At 34.5% G+C, this 20,984-nt stretch overlaps 1 protein-coding gene across 13 annotated transcripts in view; it reads left to right on the top strand.

Annotated features, from left to right (window-relative positions):
- Positions 1-4,295: 4,295 nt before the first annotated feature.
- LOC134266326 (RNA binding protein fox-1 homolog 2-like) overlaps positions 4,296-20,984 on the top strand; it is a 27,126-nt gene continuing 10,437 nt past the window's right edge. The window contains exons 1-5 of one of the 13 annotated variants that reach the window (XM_062748577.1): positions 4,542-4,671; positions 5,292-5,326; positions 17,445-17,672; positions 18,783-18,833; positions 20,301-20,438. In XM_062748577.1, coding sequence (XP_062604561.1) covers positions 17,448-17,672; positions 18,783-18,833; positions 20,301-20,438 — 414 coding nt within the window. In that variant the 5' untranslated portion in view covers positions 4,542-4,671; positions 5,292-5,326; positions 17,445-17,447. Of the gene's footprint in view, positions 4,672-5,291; positions 5,327-12,074; positions 12,471-14,258; positions 14,413-14,775; positions 14,872-16,024; positions 16,129-16,353; positions 16,505-17,172; positions 17,345-17,444; positions 17,673-18,782; positions 18,834-20,300; positions 20,439-20,984 lie in introns of those variants that run through there. The other 12 variants (XM_062748565.1, XM_062748564.1, XM_062748574.1 and 9 more) reach the window with 12 other exon arrangements.

Below are 20,984 nucleotides of genomic sequence, written 5' to 3'. Positions count from 1 at the left end.
TCTAACTGAAAAAATGCAAATTAAGTCCTCCTTTTTTTCTAACTTACATAATTATATGCATTGTGGCAGAGTACATATACGATGCCAGAAGAAATATTTAAATGCATAACTTAACATTATACTTTTTTGTGGTTTTTTTTTTCCCCATCAAAGTGCTCCAGTTTTAAATATGAAATAAGAGTCGTAGATTGTCAGGACAGGAATTCATTTTCAAAGGTTTAAAGATTTGTTTTTTGTTGAATTATTATTGGGAATGCAAAAGTATACACCAACAGGAATACATTTTAGAATTAGTAGTATTATATTTCATTCTTTTAGATATTCTAACTAAGCGCTATTTTATTTTATTTTATTTTTTGTATTCAATATTGTAAATGTTATAAATGGTAAGCCATGATGACCCAATCTCTGTTTCACATCCACGGATTTTGTATTTGATCTGTATTAATCAATCCATTGTTATGCAGTGTTTAATGAGTGCATTCTTTCCTTGGAATATCGACCCGACGTCATAAAGATGGATGGCTGAGATTGAAATCAATACTGTACCCTCTGTTTTTCTCATCTTCTTGATTAATACGTCGCTAAATTTTTAAATTCTCATCAACGTGCGATTTCCCGGATAATTCCAACCCTTAATTGTCATTCTACGATTAGTGTACATGTCATAATCAATACGGAATCCTGTTACACTAGAAGATGCGGAGTCTGGGTCAAAAGATTGGCGGATCTAATGACTGTCTATAAATGATGCGGGCCATGAATCTCTTCTTCAAATTAAAGCAGTGCAGGACAAAATATCAATTACTAGAAAATAAACTATCTGTTAACTATTTAGATCATTCCTATGAAAATTATGGCTATATGAGATGGTTCAATCGATTAATGTCTCCATTAAAAACGAGCACTTTTAGTGATGAAAGAATGTTCGTCATGGCATATTTTTCTTTCTGTTAAAACCCTACAAATCCGAAACTAAAGGGTGGATTTTTTGTCTACATAAGTCAAGAATTTGCTTTTATAGTTATTTACAATATTGCTATGTGAACATCTTTTTTTTAACTCCCCACCCCCACCCCCCTTTTCCAAGCCAAGGGTTAAAATATAGTGGAGAGGGAAGGTTTCTTTCTATTCTCAATCCTCGTCGTTATTTGGTTTGAATCCTCTGAATAGGGTTATTATTGCATCTAAAATCTATGAGAAGCTAGGACATTAATAATATGCCCCCTCCCAACAATCGGTATTAAGAGTAATCGCCCTTTGCTCTCCCTTGGTTCATTCGTCATGCACTTTTAAAGTTAATGCCCATCAAATGCGCTATGATTCTTTGTCATTGAATACAGAAAAAAACATCGACATGTGATTAAAATTGACATTTCTGTCCTGTCATATTTGTGCATAACGACATATATGCACGTATATATTTACATTAAAATGATTACATTCTTATAAATGTTTAAAATATACCTCTTGGCCGCTTTGAGAGCGATTTTATTGTGATTCTAAAATCTATCTGTAAACTATACACAGCCTTTTAAGAAAGTATCACAAGTGGAAATCAAGCACATATTGACATAGCATATATTTTTCTGTTTTTTAAAAAGCCGTTTAAAACCCATTGTTTGTTTTAGAGGGCATTATATGAGCGATAGAAAATCCGGGGCACGCTGTTTTCATTTGGTAAATGACTTTTTCTTTCAAAGTAAACATTCAATATTTTGTTATCCTTAGTATTGAGAAATCAACGGACATTATCCTGCGCGTGGCATGTTTATTTTATGTATTTGATTTCCTGCATGATAGATTGATTATATTTTACCCGGTTTGTGAGGGGGATACGGAAATATTAGGAAGATAAACCTGTTATAATCTGGGATTTGTTACGTCCGCGTTACGCACATTAAAGAGCTAGTTTGTGATGATACGATTTAAATATCGTGCTTTAAAAAAAAAGATTTGAAAGTTTTTTTAGAGAGTGATTTTAGTACCGGATGTGTCTTTTATATGATTATACAGTTTTTCAAACAACCATATTGGAAAAGGAAAAGAAACAAAACACACATATATAAGCGTAAAACAATACAAACAAGAGATGTTTGTGAAAACCTCCCCCATCCCACCCCATCTCTACCTGGACATACTTTATAGGGTGCAAAAGACTTTATTATGGGCAGTGATACTGTATACATTATGAGTAGTTGTACTTAGAAATGAAAATTATATACCAAATTTCATTTCAGTTTGGCATCCTCTGCGAAGAAAATGAACGGAAACTGCATGTTGGTGGACATGCATACAGGGCATTACAGGCAGACTGAAAGACAGCGGCAAAGCAATATGCCTTTTTCAGTCTTCTTCTGAAACAGGACACATAAACACACATTATTTTTTGGCTGGCTAATACATTTTTTTGATATCAAACACTTCACAACACAAAATCATTTTGTGATGATTTGTCAGACAAAAATCCTTTCAATTCTCCCCTTTCGAATATTTTTCTACCCCTTTAAATGGATTACAGAAAAAAGACATTTTGTCGAGGTGTCATTGAGACACAAAAGCATGCAAGATTACATCGGTTAAAAAACAAGTGCTAAGTGAATCAATTTTATTGTATATTCTAGATTTTATCTCAAGCGACTTTTAAAATCTGTTCTTTTTAGTCTACTCAACTCAGCAAGAGTTGTACCTGATCTAAGATACTTTAAAACCAATCAATCATAATGCCGTTGACAAAAAAGTTAAATTCCCGTCTGTATATATGTAAACATTCAATAAAAAGAAAACACATCTAAATGCATGCACATATACATTATCCTATTCTACACAGTTAGAAAAAAAACGCAATCTGGATCACTATAAAACACCCATTCCTCCTTAGGACACACCCAATCGTCTGGAACTTGTGATGGTCAAACATCATATAGAATTTTAATAAGACTAAAGTTGTGAAAAATGTGAATTGGATGCACAAATTTTCAGTGCTGGGACACTCAAACCCTAACTCCCTGTTTATATAATTATAAAATTATAAAAACATGAACCTATATCATAAGTAAATAGGTCCTTGATTAGTTCAAGTACTTTATAAATCTTAAATTATAAACTGAGTCCCGGTTGAATCACAGGAGTTCGCGTACCTATCAATTATACCGAAATTTTCATTAAATAAAAAAATACGTAATACGTATTATAGGTATTATGTATCTTTTTTATTTACCGAAAATTTCGGCAAAATTGATAGGTACGCGAACTCCTGTGGTTGAATGCACGTGTTGTTAATAAAAACGACCCCCCTCCCCCACCCTGACTACCGACTACATGCACTGCGGCACTATATGATGCCCATTTGAAAGTAGCTTATAAGTACTGACTTGGACAGTTTTATCAATACACTCCTTTGCATGTGCATGAATATGACTTATAAATATAGTCCTATGAATTCACTTTCAAGATCAGAAATTAGAATATAGCCTATATAGTTGACGTAGTATTCAAGATCATGCGTACCAAATGTATACCTCCGGGTATGTATAAAAACACAGGTATTTTTAACTTCCATAAAAATGTGTATCTAGATCTGTAAAAGGTTGACAAGGACCGCTTCACACAGATATATATTTTAAGTCAGCATTGTGAATTTGACACCTCTTCTGCATGGTTCGTGGGCATAAAATACAACATTTTTCTGCCGTCTGATTACATTATCAAATTCTAGACTTTATCTTGAGTTGCATAAAAGGGACCGTTGCATGAACTATGCAAAAACAAATGTTACATAAAAAATACAAAGGAAAATGTTATTTAGATCTACTTCATTTCTTTTTCTTCTTTTTGTGGGAAGGTGGTGGGGGAGGGGGCACATCTTCAAAAGAACTGGGAAAAAAATATTCAAATATGACAATTTTGTGGGATTTTGACTGTTTCAGAGAAAACAAAAATTGAATAATCATGAAAATTGATGCATGTGAAGGACTGATAAATTTACGTAGACCTAATCATATTCTCCCTGGACCAATGAATGTCCTTTTTGCACTAAGAAAAAAAAATGAATGATGTATTTTCCCGCGATAAAATTCATCATTATAATTCTTTCTTAAATTTTTTTTCTTCAGGACCTGAATGATGATTCTTTTAATTATAGCTAAAAGTTCTATAGATTTCTTTACCACATGAATCAAAATCTGCGATCTTTCAATTTTCTCAACCAAAGAAAAAAAAAACTTTATTGCACTTAACCACACAGCCACCAGGGGGCGCGCGCATATCATAAACACAGAGAAGACTCAGCAGCTGACTCATGTGAACTTAGCGAAGCGGAGGTTTATTTGAAAACAGGAAGGTTACAGCGGATATAACAGACAGGAAAATAGAATCGAGTCTACAATGGACTCTAATGTTAATGTACCACTTTAAATCTCTAGTTTGTAGCGAGTAAACTTATTTTCACACAAGCCATCAAGTGTCATCTCGAAAACCTCTGAAGCGTGATTTTTGCGTTGACAGTCCAACATGGCGGAGGTAGCCACACAAGTCTCTGTTCCTATTCTCGATATGAATTTGTACATGAATAACATCAAGCCAGAATACCAGGGAAAAGTTGGGACATCATTGACACAGATTTCGGGAAGTAATTTTGAGGAGAACAAAGAAAATGAAGGCCACGTTGAGGTAAGAAAATTATCGATAAATTTCAGGTCCCATATTATTAAAGAGCCATCTGTCATATGTTCCTTTCGTGTAAACAAAAAGAGCACGTGTGATACACAAGGTATTACAGATTTATTCTTTCATTAGAAATATTTACAATGAGACTTAATGGGTTACTAAACTTGTCATCACGGTCTTATCTTTTGCTCAGGCCTCTCTTCCTGGCTAAAAACAGCAGAAAACACAAACTTTTAAAGACAGTTATCCTAAATCCAAAATAATAAGTAACACCCGATTATTACTTGAAAATATATGATTGTCATTCAAAATTGCCCAGTAGGTGAAAAGACTTGAAAGGCAACAGCCTTTTGTAGCCATTCTGTCCCAGCAGGTGCTTGTCTGAAGTTTGACAGTACTATACACAGTGTCTGATTACTGACATTTCTTATTGTTATGAAATGAATGTCTTACTCTGCGAATTATGAAAAAATATTTATGTAGCATGAATTAAGCCTGATTGACAGTACATACATTTTTTTAATCGATTATACATCTCTTTCTCTACACTTTTTATACATTGATTGATGAAAGCTGCATGAGTAAACCAACTATAACTGAAAACATATCTCAACTTTTTTTAGAATTTCAGGGAATTTGACAAAAATGACAACCCTTGGTAAGAAAATGCAATGCATTGTAGTTGACAAAAATAAATTTGGAAGTGTTCACAAGAGCTGCATCTCATAAATAGCATGCAACAAAACCTCTGTATTCTTTATTTTTTTGCCAAAATCACTTGTAATAATGTACTATATTAACAATGGTACATGAATAAAGCATGACCAGTATTTTATTCAGAAATCTTAATTGTAGCACCCTGTCTTTTAGAATACAGGGGTTTGAGGTACTTGTATCAATTTTTTCCCTGACTCTGGACTGCAAGAATTAGTATTTGTGTACAGTTCAGATGAAGTACTGATGATTGGCTACTAAAACAATATTCTAAGTATTGTTTGATTCATTTATTGCATGGAATTGATATTTTAAGTTGGAATATTTTAAAGCATGCATGTGGTTGCCGTCATGACTTGACAATTAACACTGCTCTTTTTTCCCTGTAGATGTGATGCTAGATCTACATTGTAACAGTACTTTAAATTCTTTTTTGCTAGGTAACCTTACTGTCTTTAATTTTTTACCCTTCTCTGAAAGATTAAATATTAATAGATTATCTTTAGCTTTTAAAGTTTGAACTGCTAGATTGGCTGTCTTTCTTCTTGAATGTCTCAAAATGTGAAAAGGGAAAGAAACAAACAAAACCAAGACCCCTCAGCAACCATACAAAATTCTGACGGTCATATAATTGATGTGCCCTCGTTTGATCATGGAATTATTAATTATTCAAAAGTTAACTTTTCACCATATTGATTTTACAAGATAATGAAGTGAATTCAGTTATTCCCATGGCTCTCCACTTCTCGGATTTTCATCCGAATAAGAATACTTTTGGAGAAGAACAACCCCATTAAAGTCCCAGTCTTAAGCTTGTAACATTTCCCAGTTTTATGTTTGTTTGTCTATGGATTACGGGTCCTGCTATGCCTTTGTTGCTTGCAAATATGTTGCATGCACAAATAAAAACATTGTTTTTATTTGAAAATTAGGATTTTATTACGATCTCAATTAGATAAATTTTGGAGACAACGCAACATGAATTTTTCATCAAGTTAAGTAAATGAAAGCCCCCTTTTCATATTGATTATGCCCACATGAGGGCTTTTTGTGTATAAGTCTCTGTGACACAGTTTATATTCATACTTTATTGCTATGTTTTTGTATAATAATTTGGATGCACATTTGTATTTTAGAGGGTGACACTATGTAGTTATGTAATCTATATGCATGATGGATTTTTTTCCTTGTAGATTATTGAAGCTATTTCGAGATATTTTTTTAGTCAAACTTTTATCTGTGTATAAATGGAGAATACTTGTTTCGATGTTATATTTTTGCCTGAGTCAACTTCCTGACATAGCCAGCGCAAGGGCGACGTAAAGGGATCAGGTTTTAAGTGTGTAATGTGGTACACACTTAGCTGGGGAGTGTAATTGCGTAGAAAATGTTTGTAATGGACAAACTTACAAGGGAAGTCATTGGTTAAGTACCTATAAAACAAGACAGATGCTATCTAGCCTTGTTAAATGTGTCTACTGTGTATAAACTTAAAAGATGCATGCCTTAAATGATCGGGAACTTATCCATACAACAAATAAAATTTCCCGGAAAACATTGTTCATATTTCCCCCTACATACCACAATGCATTAGTGCCTTTTGTGTGTATCTGATGAATATTGATAAGTTTTTGAAGTTAATAATAATGCTGCCAGCTTTCTACGTTAACAATATTCTTACCTACGGCAATGTGTTTGCTTAGAGTGACAGGAAAACTCAACTTGACAGAAGGTAACTGTGTAGGATTATATGAAGTAAGGTCAACGAATTAATAAAGAAAAAAATATTCAGTTTAAAACATGTTGGATAAAGTGCATATCAAGTGTTTTGCAAGTACATTCAAGAGTCACCAAGCACAGCTTTCCAACCTAGGCCAAAGTAAAATGTTAATGGTCCTAAATAGTGCAAGGTGCCTCAGGCTAAATTCCATATATTTAGTACGGAACATGATAATTACAAGTGTGATAGCCTGGTAACGAGAATGCCAGAAAAAGTAAATGGGCAAGTTTTAGTACAAACTTTACAAAGTTTTCCAACAAGATAAGAAAACTAAAATTTTCAAAAAAGTACTTGAGGTTGCTTACTGCTTAGGTCATTTTAATTTTTTTTTTTTATATTAGTAAAGGGTCACTAAACATGATGTGAATCTTTTTGTTTGCGGTGCTACGGTACATGTTTGGACATAATTTGATATTGATCAAAAGGAAATCTAAGTCCAGGGTATGTGATTTATGAATTGGTCGACTGGTGTCTCCAATGACAAGGGGCTTTGTTTTCTGACTATTGATCCATTCTTTCCTTTATGACCAGTTGATAGGGATTTCTAGAAGTATCCCTTAGGTATTTGTCTCCCTGGCATTAGATTCTGTCATTATGGGTGTTTAGAGTCCTGTCTTAATCAGTTGATTGACATTTTATCGAATCTTTAAACCACTTTATTCATGTTTCTCAATGTAGTAGATAAAATGCAAATATTATAGATCAGGGGAAGGTGTAGGGGTTATCGGTATTCAAATATGCAAATTGGTCTTAACTCGATTTTAATGGGTAAGCGAAAGTGATTGGATAAACCCACTCCAAGACCCAAAAAATTCTAGCATCAAATTGTATCTCCACACAAATTTGGTTGAAATCGGAGGGGAAAAGGGGTGACCAAGTGAAATTTTGATCAAATACCAAAGTTCCAACAGCAAGCTGAAACATATTGAATTTGAGATTTAATTATTGAAAAAATTGTTGAACAATGAGATATTTGTAGAAAATTAAATAAAGCCATTATTGTTTATAATGGACTGACAGGGTTATAGTACGGTAGATTAGCCAGATAGTTTAAATTAGTCAACAAGCTAGTCTTTATCCTAAATAATCCTGACACACTTGATTATATACACAAATCACAGAGCACACTTTCAGCCTCAAACAAACAAGATTAAGAGTTATTGTTGGCTGAATTTCAACAATATTAGCTTATGTTATGTGGGGGGATAAAAGTTTTACGGAACTTAGCCTTTGTGTTATTCTTTCATAAACACATGGGACCTTGTGGTGAATTCTTATTATTAAGGAAATTATACATTGACTCTTTATTTTTCAAAATTTTTTTGAAGTGTTAAGTTTAGACATGATTGGAAAACTTAAAATAAATTTTTGTTGGAAATCGATCAACTATTAGTTAAATTTTTTTGTGACAAAGAAATTATTTCCTTGTTTAAGCAAAACAACAATATGTAATTGTTATTGGGGAATTTCCAAAATATTGTATAACAAATCTTTTTAAGAAAAAAAATGTTTCCTTCAGATTATGAAGGAATTCATCTGAAGTGTCCAAAAGGGCTTCTAGGGAAATGCTGCCTCTTCCATAGATAGCTAGAGGAAAGTTTGGATATATTTAATTAAATACTTCACTTCAAAGCAAAACTAGCTATGTTTTAAGTTGGAGAGAAATGAGAAAACACAGGTAATGATTCAGTAAACCTGAAATGGTTAGGTCTGGTTTATTGATGTTGTCTTCCCTATGGCTTAAGGAGATCTGCATCCTCAGGGAAGACTTCTAAGTAACATTGACAGGTATCTCTTTCTATGAAACTGGGAAAACTGTTAAAAAAAATTTAATGTTTGGAACCTTACCTCATTATGTCTTGAGGATTTTCTAAGGATGAATAAAAGATTTCTTTTTAGCTCACTTGAGCTTGAAAGCTAAAGTGAGTTTTACTGATTGGACATCCGTCATCCCTCTGTCCATCTGTCACTCTGTCTCCGTTCATCTGTTAACTTTTGACATTTTCATTTTCTTCTCAAGAACCACTGGGCCAGTTTAACCAGACTTGGTATAAAGCATCCTTTGGTGAACTTGGAGTTTGAGTTATTAAAATTAAGGGCCAAGCCCCATTGCAAGGGGGATAATCAAGGAGAGACAGAAGGCATACTCTAAAACCTGGCCTGGCCCCTTTGGCCTGGCCTGGCCTCTATTTTGGCCTCTAATTGGGCTTCAAACCAAATTTTGGCCTGGCCTCAAATTTGGCCTCTGTAAAAATTTTTGGCCCCAATTTTGGCCTCACTCAAAAATAATTTCTTTTTCAGAATTTGATTGATTTGATTGATTTTTTTTCACAATAAAGAATTCAAGTTTTGCATAGAAATTAATAGGAAAAAAACTTCTTCTCAAGAACCACTGGGCCAGAAAAGCCGAAAGTTATTTGAAAGCATCCTGGGATAGTATAAATTCTAAATTGTTCAAATCATGACCCCCCGGGGTAGGGGGGTCACAATAGGTACTACAAGGAGGAAATCTTGTTAAAAATAGCATGGCCAAAGTTACTCAGGTGAGCGATGTGACCCATGGGCTTCTTGTTTTGAATTCATAAGGTTGATAAATGTTGTAAGTGACTGTTCTAATGCAATCCATCCACTCAACTTCGTCACTATGTAAGATTTTTGGGTTTTGAGAATGAATCTGGAAATAACACAAAATAAACTTATTCTAAAATGTGTCATTTGCTAATGCCCAAAGAATGCAGAAACGTGAGGATCTTTAAAAGTGAAACCAAGTGTTTTAAACCTTAGAGTTACAAATTCATTATTCGGCATATGTTAAATATCAAAATTGCACTTTCCTTTTCATGAATAATGCATTGTTTGGGACATTTCATTTGTAGCAGATCAAATAGTGCTGTATTGCTCACGGGTGGTTGGTTTTTTGCTCTCCATGTTATTTTTACTGGTACCTGGGTTTTTGTTAGATCTTGGCATTGATAATGATTAATGCAAGGGGTTGGAGCACACTGAAAAATCGTGCCATGCCAGGGTACCCGATCTCGACTTTACTCTGGGTGGATTAATTAAGTCGGGAGACTATAAATCATATTACCACAGGCTTTGTTCTCTGGCTTGCGATTCAATTTCGTAGCTGTATATGCAAATTCATTCATGTTATTTCTTGCCTAATGGAACATTGTGACTGATTGAACTTCAATAAAATACAATAGGTTTTTGTTTTCATATAAATAAATTATAACTTTATTAGTCATTTTCCACTGGATGGGAGAATGTTATGCATTTAAATTTTGCATGAATAGGTTACACAGTAGTTTACCAATAAAGCTCCTTTTCTTTTAAGGTTATGTTTAGTTCAATCTTGCTGTGCCCATGTTTCCCTATCCCCCAAAATATCAAAATAGATATCCCCCATCACACCCCACCATTTCTTCATCTCCCATATAAGGAATGATTAGACAGACATATGTGATGAAGAATACAGAATTTATTCCTAATGCATTATGATAGTGTCATACTTAAAAGTTACGAAGCACAGATAATTCCTTTACAGGGGTGATGAATCACATAAATTGTCATGATGATATTCAAAGATTGTTCTCTCAGAACATGAAATGCAAAAATATGAGATGTCTCCACCTTAATTATAAAATTAGAATTATTGACTGAGACATTAATTAAACTTTTTAAAAATTAAAGTATATCATAAGCCATTTCACCTTATGTGTTAAATGGAGGATTGTCAGATAAATAGCAATATTAGAAGGACATTCAAATTGAAACATATATAATTTTATCAATTAAAAATAATTAATTTGATCAGATATTTATTAGTCACCATGTTTTCTAGCTAAACCTGAGGAGTAATGATATAATTACCAGGATTTAGCTGTCCAGGGGCTACACACAACACTACATCACCACCACCCAGTTGATAGATGTGGGGCCCGGGGCATACATAGCCACAACAGGCTACTATAAGCTGCATGTATAGGTACTCCTGTAATAATTCATTTACCTCTTGCTCAGGGACGGATTTCTCGACTTTGAGATGGCCAGAAAAATAATGTGCTGTCACAACAGTTTGTCAGATGTGTCTAAGTAGTACCTCTGTATTATTTAGACCCCAATGTGCTGAAAGTGACCAAATGATATAAAATATTCAGGACAAAAACTTGACATGCTTAGTGTTTGAATCCAAAGTTGCTGTGTTTATAAATGTGGTGGATTTTTTGAGCTGTGGTTGCAATCTCTTGGAATTACTTCTGGATTTTTTTAACAATTCAAAATCTTTTTTTATTAAAACAGAGAGTGTGAAAATGGTAAGTTATTCTGTTATTCCCACTGTATTTAAAAGTCAAATTTATGAAAATCCTGTTGGATAGACCTTCAATAAATCATGATTTTCTTTTCAAATTTAATACCATTTACAGCTTAAGGTGTTAGAGGCTAGAAAAGGCAAAAGTCAAGGAAGATTTAAATTCCAAATCCAAGGCTTTGAGTTGCAAATTGATCTAATCTAGGTGCCTAATCATTTATGAAACTTTCTCTTCTCTGGAAGACATGCATGTTAATGTTATTTTCCATTATGAAAGATAATACCAGCTGTCAAATTTGTCCCAGGTTAAAAACTCCAAAGCCATGTGAAGGCTCTGAAAGCCTAGGTAATCAATTTAAAATTAAAGCGTTGGAGTGCTGTAATAGACAGGCAGCTAGAGATGGCCATGTTCTCTGTCATTGTTTAACAATAGCGTCACAAAGCCTGCCTGCGCTCCAGGTATTCGAGGGAATTGTGATAGGACTTGACCCGTGTCCCATTACCATCTAGACACTCTGTGTTAGAACAAGGCAGAAGTTTTACCTTGTGTTTATAGCTGGTGTTTCTCTCTCGGGAGGAAAATTTTCTGACTTTTAATTATGCTATGTCACAATGTCAGCTTTATCTATATGACCAAGTGATTATATAGGAGGAGTTTTAAATGACCATTACTGAGGTGCGATGATAAGAGAGGGGCCTAGCACATCTGTTGTGTGCCTGGATTAGTTCTCAGGATGGTGATACTAGGTCTCCACGAAAAGTCATGAAAAACGGACTCATTGGATTGTTTTTGTTTTTCTGAACAAGACGAATGTGATGCGTTACATATTTACCTGGATTTTTCTCATCTGAGAGAGTGTGTACATGCGAGTGTGTGTGTATGCTATCAATTAGTGATTGACTTTTGTATGTGCTTTGGTCAGATGTACGTGTTTCTCATTATAATATCTTCCTCCTAGCGGTGGAATGTTATTGACAACACAGCTTATAGCACCTGTGAGTATATATGCAAATTTTTAGTTTTTTTTACCTGACAAATGACCTTATTGTCTTGTTTACATCTTTGTCAGGCTTTTTTTCTACGTGATACGCAGGGTTGAATTCATATTAGGGGCCCATTTTTCATGTGTAATTTACTGCAAAATCAATATATGGGAGCTGGCTATAAATCACGGAAATGAAATCTATTGATTTCTGTGTTTTCTTTTGTGGCTCGGGCTGCATTTGTTTCCCTTCAGGTATTTTTGTCAAGCTGTAAAAGAAAAAGGTTGACCTAGCGAAAGGATGGGTCAATGAATGATATAGCAAGAAAAAAGCCAGAGGGTATATCTTGTGGAAGGTCGTTAGTTATCCAGTGTGTGTCTTCTAACATGCTGTATATAAACTAAAGAGATATCTACTGAAAGAGCAGCTGACACTTTAGCGTTCCCTTGAGGTCAGGTGTGTTCCAGTTTGTAAAGATTAAACCCAAACTCCAGATTAACGGCAATAAGGGGCTGTTGTAAATATTCTTTTGATGGCCAAATTTCATAAAGTTTAAGAAATGGATGTGTTATCTATGTTGTAAAAGTTTATGACTGTCCACAAAATGTGATTGAAATAAGGGGGGTTGACTTCAGCTTGTGTTTGTTTACATTGACTTGTACCTTCTAATACTTTTATCCACTCTCATGTCTTGTTTCCTAATGATTAAAGGTGTCGCGGTACCTTTAAATACCCCAAATAAAGCATAGTACTTACTACCCAGCTATGTTTGACGTGCAAATCGTGCTGTCAGTTCTGAAGGGCTAGTGTCGCAAGTAGGAAATCAAATTAAATCTCCAATCTGCTTTGCTCAGCTGTTGATCCATGAAATGTGCTTATAATTACAACCATTGACTCAAAGATGGCCTTTGTGATTCATGTATATATCAGACTTCAATCTATCTAAATAATCTTAACTTTGATCTCCCAGATGTTTGAAAGAGTAATATACCTTGCAATTCAATATACTACAGCTAGGCCTTCAAGACACCCAGAAATTAAATTACACAAGTTATATTAATTTAAAGAAATAAGAAAAAAAAAGGTCAACCATTGTCAAATAAATATAGTGCAAAGTTTTCTTGTTACCAAAGAAACTAAACTCTGTGCTTATCAGCAATAAGAGTTGCTTCCCTTCCTCTACAGCATTAATACATGTAATTTACATGTGCATATGCACAGAGAAAGTTGTAGATTTCTGAAATGGAATCTTTTGATTGACAGGATGTAAGTTTCATTTCTGATATTATGATGCCGTCTGCTATTCCTAATATTTTGACATTTTGGTAAAATCTCAGAAAATGTATCCTATTTTTGAACCAGGGCAGAAAGTTTTTAAGAAGTACATCAAAAATGACTGGGAGGCTCTAAATGAAGAAGTATGGGTATGTTTAGGATCCAAATCTATAATACAGCCTTGAAAAAAATTAGGTTTGACTGTAGTGGCAGTGATAAACTGACAGAAATGATATGGATCACTCTGAATTCAATCCAGGCTTGATGTAAAGATATCATAAATCATACTCTTGAGTCAAGGTTTGTTATCACAGACTTCTAAAAATAATGAATGAGGATACATTCTGTTGACAGTTTTGGAAAGATCTTGATTTCAATTTTATGTGAGCTTGTTCTCAAGAAAGCCATTCACAGCCTCCCTGTTTACCCCTTATCTTAGACGGCTCCAACTCCAAGTTTGGAACCTGCTGTTAACCAATGGATGTTGGTAGATACCATATGACCCCCATAGACAAGATGGGGCTTAATTTACACCAGATGCCAGCACATTTGTTCCCTTTGCTTCAGTTTTTGATAACACACCGCCATTTTGAATGGTGTGATTTCCAAGAGTAAAGTTGAGATTTATTTAAACATGAATCCCATGATGTGGCCAGGAGCTCCTTTGACCAAAGCTCTGGTAATGTTTTTAAAACATATTTTTATGTAGTTAAAGATAAATCTTATGTAATTGGTACTTAACTGCTATAAACATGATGGAGGGATATTATGCTTTAACTTTTTATAAATGTAGAACTAGAATAATATGATGTGGGCCAGCTGTGTCCTAATATAAAATTTTGTTTTTATAATAAGCTCGACTCATACAATTTGTCATAACAGGTATATTCAGGCTATGGTTAATTAGAAAATCAATTTATCTGTTATTATTATAAGTGTAATTTGTGCATGAAATACGAGTATTATATTTAACCTTTCATACTGTATACAAATTGGCTCTAATGCCCGTATAATGTAGATAACATTCATATGGGAGTATCATTTTGTACATTACTTGTACAGAAACAAAATGTGGTTACCAGTGCATTCTTTGGGAGCCACTGCGGATCAAGTGTCGGACTTGCAATTTCTGAATATGGTAAAATATTTCGGTATTTTAACTTTGCCATTTCTAGTGTTTAGGTTTAAAATTTTCTAGCACTTTATTTAAACAAGATTACAAATAATTGCATTGTTTTTTCCTGTATGAAAATATTCTAGCTGTCATGCAGCAAAGCTATGACCAGGTATTATTCACAGCTGTTAAACTGGTTTCCATGGAAATAATTGTTATTCTTCACACTAGAAATGAAAACTTATCATTGGACACTCTTAAAAACCTCATTTCAGTGCTAAGTATTTTTTTAGTACCAATGACAGCAATAATGGTTTTGGAAGTCATGTTTCGTAAAGGAAGTAAATTTTATAAAATCATAACTCTCCCATTTATGGACTCATTTACCAAAAGGAAAAATATTCTGAAAGTCAGAAATGGTTTTCTATTGTAAATACCTACTGGCATTATTCAAATTGCTGTCATGGAAGAGTTTTCCCTGGGGATTTCTCAGGGGAAAAAGCTGTATGAATGAAGCTAAATTGATTTTTTTTCCTACTTATCTTTTGCTGTGAAATTTGTCATTGTAAATACTGAGGGGAAAAAAATAATTCTATTACAATGTCACAATTTATCTTTTTAGTTTATATTATCTCAGTTGTTTAAAAGGTTTGCAAAATATCATTTGTGTTTAATGCTCTAACACAAAGATATATGCCCTTGATACAATAGTCCATAGTAGTAATACATAAAGCAAAAATAAATGGCCTAGGACTCTAAACTGTAATTAATTGTTAATGAGGTAGTCTGTGCCCCACATGTGTATATACACAAAGACCAAAGTCCCAGTGGGGGAGGGGCTCCCAACCCAGATATTAGGGCTAGTTTATTGACCATAGAGGATTAACGGGGATAGAGAGAGGAAGTAGGTGTCACATCTGGTTATATCATGTCTGACAAGCTTGTATTATACACACACACAGTACAGTGACAGTAGTCCTCATCATCAGCTGGTCAATAATTGACTTCATTTGTACCACAGAATCACACATATAGTACTACTTCAATATTAGCTGATATAGGAAGACATTTCTCCCAATGTTCCATGCTGGCATTGTCTTGTGGGTAGTGACTTGTTTAGTTCTATAGTGAATATTAATGAGTGGGTTGCAGCTGTTGTGGATGTGCTTTGTGTATTGTTGAGATTTTTTTTCTATTTGTGGATTATACACAATATACACACACCTACATTTTAAGATGGTGTTGGGATCTGCCATGATTCGAGCTCCTGTGGCTTTTCAGGTAAATAAATTAATGAGAAAAAAATTCTAGGGAAATAATTATTTTTAATTAATTTCATGCAGCTCTTTCTGCATAGTCAGACAACAAGGCCATCATGCAGTTCTCATAGCAGTATTAACAGCTGATTAATAAGGCAAAGTGATTATTCATGGGCATCTTCAACTATTGCCTATAAACTGTTCAGAAAATTGTGTGGCAGATTTTTGCTTCAGAGGGTGTTATTCTGAAGAGAAAGAATGCTAATTCAATTGTTACCCATGAGGCTCTCTGCAAGGCCTAAAATTGATCATTCCTTACCATGGTGCCTGTGTTGTTACATCGTAATATGGCAGAGATAAGGGGGAAATTGCCCATTCTCAACTCTTTGGACAAAAAGGTTGGAGATTTGTCAGGTTTTCCTATTGTCTGTTTTTATGTTCTTGTATTTCATTTCAGTTTATGTGTTTAATGTAAATGGTTTTTGCAGGCTAATATTTTTTTCATTGTTTGATATTGGTTCAGTTTTTCCAGCATTTTGTAGCAGTTGATGATTTTACAACATATTTGATGTTTATAGGAAGTTACCTTTGAGCCTAAGGGCAGTATGCTGTTTAAAAGCTGTATAATGGAGACATTGATTTTTGTGTAATATAGTAACTGTTACGTGTGTTGCAATTAACCTGAAATTATTAGAGAATTAGATCGCTCTCCTTGTGCCTGATATTTGAGTCAGCTGTAACACAGGTTGTCTGATATTAAGAGATACAATTTTTTAACAAGTAATTGTATGATTATTGAAGCAATAGAAGGTAACGTGTAGGACTGTCCAATGTGAAACAAATAAATCACTTGGTCTAGACTCATTGTTGACATCTGTCAGCAGACTTGTAACACACAAAGCCAAAACTGTCATTCTGAACAATTTAAAACAAAATTTGTTCTGACATGGGATGTGAAACAATCAGAATGGTATGATTTTGCACTTAAACTCAATTTCCTGTTGCGTTTAGGTAGAATTTGGTTGATGCTCATTATACATTAGGTGTGGTAGCTGCTTGGGTATAGACTATAGCTACGTTCATGCTCTGTGCAGTTCAGACTGCGTGTTCTAGTTATACTTGGAATAGGATCAAATCAAGTAGGAAGGAAGTGAGTACTTGTAACTTAGTTGAGGAAGGCATGAGCTTTTGTTTGGTGTGGTGTACAATATTTGTCATTAATGGCGGACTCTGACATGGTATTATTCATTGTGTTTATTCTGTGTGACTGATGTAATTTATTTATGAGTTACTCATCATTTGTTGACTTAATTGTTTACTTTTTCTCTTTTTTTACAGCACATGGTGCAGAATCAAATGACATCTGCGTATCCTTATGCAGCACAGACAGGCATAGATGAATATGGCCACCCCCAACAAGTCGTAGTTACTAGTCAGCCAGTGTCGGTGGCCCCCTCAGCTGAACAGGCTGCCACATTCAAAGCCGACTCTGCCACCTACCCCACCACCACCGTCGCCGCCAATGGGGGTGTCGAACAGCAGACGGTAAGACCGGGAAGCCTCAGTGTACGTTTCAACTCTTTATTTCTAGGCATGAGCCTGATTGAGTTTGCCTGGTCGTAGGTCTGCCAATATAATTTGCTGCTGTGTGGTTCTGTCACCATTGTGGCCTTATTAGCAGCCATTCACATTCAAAAGTTACAGTTTGGTTTTTTTTAGATTCAATAAGATGTTCTGGTAAATTTGTTGTTTAGCATGCAATGTGTTAAAATCTGTGATAGTTTCTCTATATTGTCTGACATCAACATTGATTTTCTTCCATATGGTTATCTATTTTGCACACATTTGAAAACAGCTTCTTTGAAATTAACTTAGTTATAAGTGTATAGTCCCGCTGGTCATATTTTGTGTGTAGAATGAATGCTCAATTTGTAACTAGATGTTCTTCCCGTTGAATAACGAGGGCTCTGAAGCCCGAAGTATCGATTGCTTATTTAACTGTGTGGATTTACTTGAGCAATGTCTGACACTATCACAGATCTAAAGTCTAATTATATTGATGTAATAGTGCTAAGAATCATCCAGCATTGTGCCTTCATCTTCCTATATTTATCTCATGGTCGTGATTCGGCTGTCATGCTCGACTGCATTTGTATCATTACTCTTAGTCTGGTAAATGCTTGTGAATGAAAGAGTTGAAACGGTCATAGAAAAACATCAAACAAGATTTCTCAATTTGTAACACTAATTGATAAAAAGTATCAAGTCAATTTAGTGACTTTGTAAAGAAACATTATATTACGGAGATCAGAGGTTTCCGCTATCTAGACTAATAAAAATGAAGCAGTGTTATCTCTTACTCTGGAAGAGAGAGAAAATTCTTGTAATGAAGCTTGTGTGCCAAGTGAATAACATAAGATTCGAGTGTACTCTGAAAGTAGAATGAGTCACTGTTCACTCTAAACATAGATACAATCTACAAGTATGACAAGAGGAGAACAAGTTACTGAAAAATTCTTCCTTGTAGACTGAGAGACTTCATATCTTCATATTTCATACTCATCTCTTCCAAAAAAAAATTTATAAAAATAAAGAAGCTTCTATTAAGAGCCTCTCTCAGTCTTTCGTGTTAGGTAGGCGTTTTTATGATATACATGTATGTGACTTTTATTTTAGGGAATACCACGAGCATACCCTTATGAAGAAATGCTGGCTGGGATCAACAAGGTTCATCACTTACTGCATGTTATAAACACACTCCTACCATCTCCCCCAAGTCATCTTAAAAACAAATTAGCTAATACCAGTATTAATTATTCAGAAAACTATGGACCACAAGGTTCTGTAGTGAGGCCATACAACTCCCAGAGCTTGTTAGCGAGCTGACCTATAGGATATTTTACAGATAAAGAGAATTCTGGGGGGAAAGGTCAAATTTCTCTCTTGCTTCTCTGAGAGCTGTATGGTTTCCATCTATCACAGTATTTATATAACAGTGTGTGGTGTTTGGAAAATGGTTTTTAGTTTATTTATTAACAAATAGGTTTTCTCTTTAGTTTTCAAGATAGGGAGAAGTGTGAAAGAAGGAAATGCTAGAGTAAAAAATAGAATAAAGAAAAATGAAGAATTTTGAGAACCCACATTCAGGAAGTTCTCATGAAATGATGACATTTAAGAGTTTCTCTCCTTCTCCTTATTTTGATTTTTTTTGTTTTTTACTTTGCATCATGTTTTTCCTCTTCTCAAGGCTCTCTTATCTTAACCTAGTTTTTTTTTTAGTTGCTTAAAAAAAAAAGTCAAAAACTTAAGCCTTGAGATTTGGACTTGGTGATTTGAAGTTTTTTGTTTCCAGTTTGAGCTTGGGTATTGGCAAGTCTGGTTATTATATCTCTCTACACATATATATTCAAAAATTATGTTTTCAATATTGCTTTTTTAGAGCAACGAATATTGCTTTTCTAAAAATGCTTAAAGTCTTACTAAATAAGGAATGTTAAGAATTGTTTAATGTCAATGTTAAAAAAAGCAATATTGAGTCAGAAAAATGGGTGATTAGATATGCAAAAAAGGCAAAATCACTTTGTAATGAAGTATTGCCTATCATATAACCCATTTTTCTTAGGTTTTATGGCCTATCTGACAAATGCCTTGACTAATTTAGAATATATTTATGTATGATTTGAAACATAAAACTTAGGGCTAGCTGCTTCGTAGGATCAGATGCACTTATCTTACATATCAATTAACATGGATACTGTAGTCATTTAACAATTAGATTTAATGGATGTTTTGCAATCAGTGGATTAATCTGAAAAACTTTATCAAGTCCATCAGCTAGATTGAACAAGAGCTGAAATTCTAGCCATGTTAATTCCTTTGTCTTTGTTTCAACAAATTGTTTACAGAATAAAATATGGCTGACTAGATGAGTTCTGTCAGTGTCTACTGCCAGACTTTAGGCTGAGGGCCTCAGATGGTCATTACTAGGAGTTTCTCTTATTGATTTTATGTATAAAACTACGATTTTCCGTCTTAGAAGTCTTTCTTGTAATTTCCCCCACAAAGTCGCTGTAAATGACAGAAGAACTATTGATTTCTGGATCATGTTCCACGGTTTGGCATCCTTTTGCTATCCCCTAACGGATGAAAAATCACAGACTGAAGGGTTTTAATTTTGTTTTATCGTATTTGTAGCAGACAGATTTGGAGGCCGAGCAGTCTGCAGCTCAACCTGGAACAACGACCACGCCCAACTCCGTGGGACCAAAACGTCTTCATGTGTCAAATATCCCCTTCCGATTCCGGGAGGCCGATCTCAAAAGCTTACTAGGGGTGAGTGTCCAATACAGCAAGTCCCTACCCCCTCCATCCCATCTAATGAATAAGTTCTTTTCCCCCTCCCCCCCTCAAAAGAATAGAAACTTAATTGCAAGGAATAAAAAAAAATCATGCTAAATTCTAGAGATGATCCATCAGATCTTTAGTGATAATTAGAAGTAACACACATATCCTTTCTTTCTTCCTGACTGCTTTGATAGTCATGATGTCATTTTTATTGGCAAGTGTAGGATTTATTTGAGTTGATGAGTGGAGGTTATTTGCCTCCACACTGCCTGTGTCCAGTGTTAATATTGATTGGTTCGTTTACATGCAGGGCTCAAGAACTAAAGCAATTAGGGGGACCAAGACTTTCATGACTAATTACCAGTTCTTTATAATCAGAATACTTGTTTCAGAATAATATTTGGTATTATTTGTTGAAGTCTTATCTAAAGGCTCTCAAGTCCAAAATAATCTTGAATAAATAAAAAAGAAGTACAAATGTAACAACTAAAGACGACTCCCATCATTCAGATCTCTATGATTTTGTATAAAATT

Source organism: Saccostrea cucullata, unplaced genomic scaffold, assembly GCF_032062105.1.
Source record: "Saccostrea cucullata isolate Sc308-1 unplaced genomic scaffold, CSIRO_AGI_Scuc_v1 ctg450, whole genome shotgun sequence".
NCBI lineage: Eukaryota > Metazoa > Mollusca > Bivalvia > Ostreida > Ostreidae > Saccostrea > Saccostrea cuccullata.
The sequence above is the reverse complement of the archived record's forward strand: the minus strand, read 5'-3'. Positions and strand labels throughout refer to the sequence as shown.